This window comes from Sinocyclocheilus grahami, unplaced genomic scaffold (assembly GCF_001515645.1).
Source record: "Sinocyclocheilus grahami isolate Dianchi unplaced genomic scaffold, SAMN03320097.WGS_v1.1 scaffold746.1, whole genome shotgun sequence".
Taxonomy (NCBI): Eukaryota; Metazoa; Chordata; class Actinopteri; order Cypriniformes; family Cyprinidae; genus Sinocyclocheilus; species Sinocyclocheilus grahami.
The window spans coordinates 35,184-44,088 of NW_015505925.1; the positions used below are offsets into that span (position 1 = coordinate 35,184).

At 31.3% G+C, this 8,905-nt stretch overlaps 1 protein-coding gene across 1 annotated transcript in view; it reads right to left on the minus strand.

Moving 5' to 3' along the window:
* Window positions 1-3,248: 3,248 nt before the first annotated feature.
* Window positions 3,249-8,905, minus strand: part of LOC107560832 (platelet-derived growth factor D-like) — a 29,144-nt gene continuing 23,487 nt past the window's right edge. The window contains exon 7 of the mRNA XM_016245100.1: window positions 3,249-3,772. Within this exon, the coding sequence (XP_016100586.1) occupies window positions 3,593-3,772 (180 nt within the window). The 3' untranslated portion in view covers window positions 3,249-3,592. The remainder of the gene's footprint in view (window positions 3,773-8,905) is intronic.

Genomic DNA, 8,905 nt, shown 5'->3' on the forward strand with positions numbered 1-8,905 from the left:
AAATATCTATATAGAGGTCTGATGCAAAAGCCTAAGTGCCTTTTGAAATTTTCTTCTAAAATGAGCATTTTTCTTAGACTCGTATGTTTATGTTCAGTTATTGTGGTTTTGTGAGACAATATGTTGAAAACGGTCGGGTTGACAGAAATCAGACATGCGCAAGAAACACTCTGTACTCCACAGACGAGAAAGAATCATTGGTTTCATTTTGCGTGTCTTAAAGTTTAATAAAAGCACTTTAAAGCCTCACAATTAAAGGCTAAATCCACACTGTCAACATCCGTCCCTGCGGCGCGGCGCTTACAGCAGAATGAACGAGTCCCGCAGGGCCACAGCTAAATTAAACTCAGATCAGGGAACAGAGCAAAACCCGTGGATTTACAGCGAGATGAAGGAGAGTCCGATAATCACAGATAACAGTGAACCGAGAGAAAAGATGGAGAACATCATGTCGTCTGAATAAATATGCAAGACAATTATATCACTGGAAACGTGAAGTGCTTTTGTTGGCTGATGAAACATCAGCAGGCCACTTTCATCTACATCTTCATCTATGATAATGACTCGACAAAATATCATGTGATGATGGCTTGAGTGTCAAATTTCTCAATGATGATCTAGTTTATTGCAAAAATGCAAACATTTCTCATAATGACTTGAGAAAAATTCCTGTAATAATGACTTGGGTTCTGATCAAATTTAAAATAATTCTCATAATAATAATGTAGTTTCTCGTAAAAACTCTTTCATAATAATGACTTGGAAAAATTCACGTAATGAATTATCATATAGTTTTTCGTAAAAAAAATTCAAAATATCTCAAAATGACGCAGTTTATTGTAAAAAAATAAATAAATTCTCATAGTGACTTGAGAAATATTATGTAATAATGACTGTTTCTTGTAAAAATTCAATACATTCTCATAATAGTGACTTGCGAAATTTCATGTAATTACTTGGTTTTTCATTAAAAAAAAAAAAAAAAAATTCATAGGGACTTCAGGAAAAAATAATATAGCAATGACTTTCCCATAATAATGACTCGAGTTTAATGTAACTAGTTTTTTGTAAAAATTTAAATAATTCACATAATAATGACGAGGCAAATTCATGTAATAATGACTTGGTTTCTCATAAAAATTACTTAGTTTTCCATAAAAATTCCAAAATTTCACATACTAATGACTTAGGATGATCTAGTTTATTGCAAAAATGCAAACATTTCTCATAATGACTTGAGAAAAATTCCTGTAATAATGACTTGGGTTCTGATCAAATTTAAAATAATTCTCATAATAATAATGTAGTTTCTCGTAAAAACTCTTTCATAATAATGACTTGGAAAAATTCACGTAATGAATTATCATATAGTTTTTCGTAAAAAAAATTCAAAATATCTCAAAAAGACGCAGTTTATTGTAAAAAAAAAAAAAAAATTCTCATAGTGACTTGAGAAATATTATGTAATAATGACTGTTTCTTGTAAAAATTCAATACATTCTCATAATAGTGACTTGCGAAATTTCATGTAATTACTTGGTTTTTCATTAAAAAAAAATAAAAAAAATTCATAGTGACTTCAGGAAAAAATAATATAGCAATGACTTTCCCATAATAATGACTCGAGTTTAATGTAACTAGTTTTTTGTAAAAATTTAAATAATTCACATAATAATGACGAGGCAAATTCATGTAATAATGACTTGGTTTCTCATAAAAATTACTTAGTTTTCCATAAAAATTCCAAAATTTCACATACTAATGACTTAGTTTATTGTAAAAACTCAAACCTTTCTCATAATAATGACTTGAGAAATTTCATGTAATGACTTGGCTTTTCATAAAAAAATTGAATATTTCTCATAGTGACTTGAGAAAAATGAATGTAGTAATGACTTAGATTCTCGTAAAAATTCAAATATTTCAAAACTTTCTCATATTAATGACTCAAGGAGTTGTATGCAACAATGACTTAGTTTTCCATAAAAATTCCAAAATTTCACATACTAATGACTTAGCTTATTGTAAAAACTCAAACATTTCTCATAATAACAACTTGAGAAATTTTATCTAATGACTTGTTTTTTCATAAAAATTCTAATATTTCTCATAGTGACATTACAAATGTAGTAATGACTTAGGTTCTCGTAAAAAATCAAATATTTCAAAACTTTCTCATAATAATGACTTTTTACATTTCATGTAAAAATGACTTGGTTTCTAATAAAAATTCAAAACTCTCACAATAATGAATTGAGAATGTTTAATGTAATAATGACCTAGTTTCTCATCAGAATTCAAATATTAATGTAGTAATAACTTAGTTTCTTGTATAAATTGAACTATTTCACATAATAATGACTTGAAGCAAATTAGTGTAATAAGGATTTTCTCTTAAAAATTCAACACTTTTGTGTAATGACTTGTGGAACTTTATGTAACAATGATCTCGAGAATCATTTATAAAATGTTGCACAGAAACCATTCTAAATTTGATCTTACGATCATCTCTCATATATGAGTACATGTGGTTCATAGAATGAATGTATGCACAGAAAACACACGCATGCTTCTGTTTCAGATGTGAAATCTATAAATCGCAAATGATCTTGATCTTGAGTACAACTGAATGGTTTCAGCTCTCTGCCTTGTAAACGACTCCTAATTAATGTCAGTCCAAATGCTTTCATTTAGAACAGCGAGCTATAAGAACAGCTTGCATTTCCAAAAACCTGCAGTACTCCGACAAGAAACATACGTACGTCTGACGTGATGCTAAGCTCTTTTCATGTAATTTTCTCAGAAATTCAATTATTTCTTATCATAAAGTGAAAATTTAATGTAGTAATGACTTAGTTTTTCATTAAAAAATTCTGAAATTTCTCATGACTTATTTTATCGAAAACATTTTTATATTTCACATGAGTTGAGAAAGATTCTTGTAGTAATGACTTAGTTTCTCATAAAATTTCAAACTAAAAAAAAAATTACGAGAAAGCTTCTCATTAGTATGACATGCTTAACCACGATTGTGATAAATTCTCTTACAATGAGACGCATTTTGCAAAATTATGACACACAAAATTATATTTTAAAGTGGAAACAGGCTTCTATAGTGGTTAAATGAGTTTATTTGTCATAAATTAATGCATACCAAAAAAATGTCATACCTAAAAGTAGGCTTTTTATCTCATTTAAACAATGTTTCTTTCTTTTCATTTTGGGGTGAAATGAACGTGTTTTTATGAGAGTCACTCAGAGAAGAAAGAGCATATGAAAAAAGCCACATATCACGGCTTATAAAAAGATAAAGACAGTTCTTTTAATAAATAACACTGGCTTGGATCAGATTGGTGAGGGATCCGCCCCTTCAGGGAGCTCTGACTTCTGATTGGTCTCAGAGAGCAAAAGCCTCATTGATATTCATTTACATTCCATTGGTGAGTTTCATGTGACTTTACTGGACACAATAACATAAACCATAAACATAAAACTGAAACAGAGAAGTTACATTATATCAGAGTCTCCCAACACTGAACAGAAAACTGAAGACGAGTGTGTGTGTCTCTTGTGTTATTAATAGGGTTTTTGTTTAGGTGGACGCATGACCTGTAGCTATACGTGTGTGTGTGTGTGTGTGTGTGCATCGCGGCGGTCTGGACTGACACACACAGTCACATCTCTCATGATGCTGCAGGTGAATCTCCTCCAGAATCCATTGAGCATGTGTTTTCTTCCTGTAGAAACTCGGACCTGGAGAAAACTTCAGCACCTGACAACATATACACACACGAAATATTAAAAGTATATAATTTAGTATTTTTTGCTATGAACTACAACAACTAAATGCAAGAGTCAAATAAATTTAGCATTTGTTTTGCAACTAGAACCAATTTAACCAAATAGATTCAAAAACTTGTAACTATAACTAAATATAAAAAAATTTAATCAAAGTCAGGAAATGTTAACTATAATAAATAAATGTAAAATGAAAACAAAATAAGCAAGTTTTGTTCTTTAACAATTAAACATAAAAATCAAATAACTTCAAAAGAAAATTTAGTTGCTTTTACAACTGTGAGAACAATCAAATTTAACAAAATAAATTTAAGTTCAGCCAATGTTCTTTATAGACAATGTAAAGAAAATCTGTAAATTTTGTTTATAACTAAACTTCAATAAATCAAATTCTGTAAACTGTTTTTTTTTTTACTATAACAACAAAAAATCTAATTTAGCCAATTTTGTTCTTTAAGAGTTAGTTTTTAAGTCTTGTTTTTTTTTTTTTTTTACAAATAAATGTAAAGTTCAATTCAGCAAATATGGCTCTTTAACTACACCTAATCATAAAAATTAAATTCAGAAAATTTTGTTCTTTAGCTATAACGATTCAAATTGTACATGTTAACTTAACAAATAACAGAGAAATAAAGTTAAGGAAAAATATAAATAAAGATCAAGAAATAAAAAGAACCTTGCAATACACAATGAAACGTTAAAGTAAGGCTCTGGGTTCTATAGTTCTATAAGTTCTATTAAAAGTAATTTAAAAAAAATTATACAATAAACAAAAATAGCAGCAAACATTATAAAACAAGTATTTTAACTGTGTTTTCATTTGAAAACTAAACTGAAGAGTAAGTCTAAATGATTTTCTGTGTTAATGGATATTAAGCAGCAGATGCTGTTTGCAGAATTAAACCCGGAACATTCCATTAGAATGACTGTAACAATTTATTACAATATTTATTCCTTATCAAAATAACCAAAGCCAAAGCTGCAGGTGTGTCTGGAGACGATATTTGTTTGTTTGATCAGGGCAGGAAATAAAAGAGATTTATCAGTTGATTTGTCTTCATTGATTTGTTTACCAATCGATATCCGTCCTTGACCTCTAGATGTGTCGTATGTTCTGTACCGAAGCTCATATATCTCCGTGTGTGTGTGTGTGCCTGTCTCACATTAGTCAGCACTGACAGCCGCGGCCAATCACATTTAGCAGATGTTGCCGTGGGTAACAGTCTGTTATTCTACACCACAGCAGCACAGTGACAGCTCTGTGACAGCTGTCAATCACTGCAGCTGCCCGGGGCATGCTGATGTCACGTCTTTATATGCAACTACATCTCCCAGAATGCATCAGACATCCCATGAGGCTTCACTCCGATTATTAACACTAGATTGGGTCAGGATGAAATGTTACCAAGTTTGTGTGTCTTCAGTTAATGGTGTTAATATGTTGTGGAGTTAAAGCAGAATGTAGATGAATGCACACAAGCTATTTTTCAGGATTTCACTTACTGTTGACAAATAGTTCAAAACATTAATTGTTCCTGCAGCGCTACTGAATCTACAGCACCACAGCAACTGAACTAATGTTTTATATGAGTTATAAGTCATGTGACCAGCACAAAATAATAAAAACACAGTAAACAGAGCACAGACTCTTTCTATTGCATTGATAGAGACTGGAGTCACAGGACAACAAGCACAGCGCTGACCGCTGTGCAAAAACTGAAGAACTTTTATAGACATTAGAGAGACTTCTATCATATCATCTTACATATGTAAATTAATGACTAATGATGAGTGTGCATCTTTTCATATGATCAGAGTTTTGTTAATTTATACAGTATAAACATAAAAATTATATTTTATACATTTAATATATATAACAAAGTAAATAAGTAACATTTTTATAAAATAAGTATAAATTCATTAAAATTTAATACTTTTCTTACATACATACATAAGCCACTGTAAAAAAAAAAATAATAATAACATGGGACATTTAATTAAACATTATTTTGTGGCATAAATGACTGCTATCACAAATAAATAAATTAAATAATAATATTAATAATAATAATATTTTCTAGTTTTAAAAATTCATATTTCTGTAACACTTAACAAAAAGGCTACATCTGTTAACATTTTTTAACTACATTAGTTATCATAAAGTAATAATTAAAAACATGGTTACATTTTAAACATTTAAAGTATTTTAATTACAATGTTAAACATATGATATAATATAACTGATATAATTCAAATATCAACCTTGACAGTCTGAAAACACTAAATAAATAAATAACCAACCTACTCTGAACATAGTCAACAATGGAAAAAAACCGAATCAAAATTCACACAATAAAAACCAAAGAAAATTAAACAATTAAAAGACAAGTTTAAAATGAAATGGATATAAAAACTATATTCCTATATTGTCCTACACAGAGAAGGAGAATTCCTAGATTGTCCAACATTGTCCTATTAATTAAACCTTGAGGGGGTGTGTGCGTTTGTTTGGTTATTTCAGGACATTAAATAAACGGGAAAGAAGAAGAGACAGACAGCACACTTTACAGCTGTCATCAGTTCAGATGAAACGCTGCTTTGTGTGTGTGTGTCTCGATGGATTTCATGTGTCATTTGCTGATAATCTCACACAGAACGACGAGTGTCACACTGGTCACATCTGATCAGAGGAAAACAGCAGCAGACGGAGAAACAAGTGAAGGCAGACGGAGACAAGGAAAAATAAAGTGTGTGTGTGAGCTATAGGATAATGGAAAGTGAATGGATGGAGAGATACACTGGAGTTTTAGCACACAAAATACAGCATGTGTGTGTGCTTGGAGCTGATAAGTAGAGAGAGGAACACACTTCACTCGCTCAAACCTCACAGGAAAAACAAACACTCCTGACAAACACAGAATTCACCATTCCATGTCTACATAAGATGCTGTGCATACCAGTATATGTACACACACACAAACACTCAATTTCAACATTTCATGCTGAAACGCCGACTCTTGTTTTGACTGAAATCACTCATTTTGAGTTGCAAGAGCAGCATCCAGTTCCTGAGCGAGCTGATTCTTTTCAGCGAATCGCTTCACAAATCACACTAAATGATTCATTTGCACATCAGACTGATCTTATTGCAGTGATTCTTGAGTCAATAACTCGTCGATTCAATGATCTGTTTAGAGTGACGCAAAATGAGCCAAGAAGCGGTTTATCGTCACCGATCGCCTAAAAAAAGCAAGTTACTAATTCTGAATTTAGTATTGATTACTGTCAATAAAAATCATTTTATACATTTTGTCCATATGTCCACATATGTCACTGATTGCCCAGGCTAGGCGATTTAATGTAAAATAATACAAATTAATAAAAAATCTGTTACTTGCAGTAAATGTTAACTGAAATATTAAAAATGTATTTATTAAAATATTAAAATTATTTCAGCTACTTCAGCAAACATACAATTTCACATGTTCATTTAGTTTAAATAAACAAACTAAAAAATTAATGAAAAACTACATAAACATAAAAAAAGGCAAAACCAAAATTACTTAACTAAAAAATAAAAATACCAAATTCTAAAAATATAAACTCAAATATATAACTCAAAATATTAACAAAAACTAAAAGAGTATACATCAATGATACTATAATATCACTGTTGTTTATATTTTTAGATTTAAATATACACTGTTAGACTTTGCTGTAACTTTACAGTTACTTACCGCAAAAAAGTCCAGTAAACTACCATATATATGTTTTTTACGGTTAACTACTGTAATATACACTGAATTATGGGTATTTTAATGCCATTTACAGTAATTTACTGTATATGGGAATTTGCAGTAATTTACTGTTTGCGCAAAAGCAGTAGTGCTACTGTAAATTGTTCTGCAAATGAAAAACATGAATCTGCATTCTCAATATAATGTCTGGGTAAGCGCAAGTGTGGTGAAATAAATGCATTTTTTAAATGATTAAAAAATAAAATATATAAACTTTGCTTACACCCCACAAAATGTAAATTTTATTCGCACGCAAAGCGCAACAACCTGGCAGAGGTTATTTAAACTGAGGCTTGTGTTGGGTGCATGCATAACAGACTTCCCCTCTGAGTGAATCGCCACTACTAGTTATGGTGTATTTTACTCCTCAGTTCAATGAATGCCGTTAAATGTGTGTGACGTCATTTGAAATAGCATGAGCGCTCTCTCTCTCGCATGCGAGATGGGTAGGCCTATATATGTCGCACGCTCTCTCTCTCTCTCTCTCTCTTGTAAATGAAACATTTACGCCAGTGCATATAGCAGGAAAAAAATATATATTCAAGTAACAATCAATTAATTCAAGAAAGAAAATGCATTCTTTATTATGGCTTCTTGTTTGTTAATAGAAGCAAGGTCTCATCAAAGTCAGTGTTCTCTTAAAGGTGCTGTATGTAAGTTTTTGACTTTACTAAAGCATAAAAATACCATAATATGTTTGCAGATATTTAAGAAACATGATCTGAAATTTATCTGAAAAACAATGCTACAGTCAGTTATTCTTTTTTGAATATCCTTTGAATTGTATTTCGGCACCCCGGGTTGCCAGTTGCCGGAAAACAGCGTATTAAATTTCATTCATCGTCAAGTGCGCTCGTTCCTGTTGTGTGGTCAACCTGGCAACCTGCGTGTGCCTCAAGTCTGAGGAGGAGGGGCCGGGTGAAAAAAACCCTCTCCAATATTTTGAATTTGGACTGCAATACCTAGTTCAACCACTCGGTGTCAATCCTACATACAGCACCTTTAAGTTTCATATTAATTATTTTTTACATGTTATTGGATATATTATCTTCTCTCTTTTTTCAGTGTTGATTGTAATCTGATTTTGTAAGTGATCAATCTAGCAGTTGATCTTTTTGGTCAGCAGTGGCTTTTGCCTTGGAATTCTCCCATGGATGCCGTTTTTGCCCAGTCTCTTTCTTATTGTTTAATCATGAATACTGACCTTAATTGACCTTAAGTGAGGCCTGCAGTTTTTTAGATGTTGTTCTGGTTCTTTAATAACCTGGATGAGTCGTCGTTGTGCTCTTGGAGTAATTTTGGTTGGACGG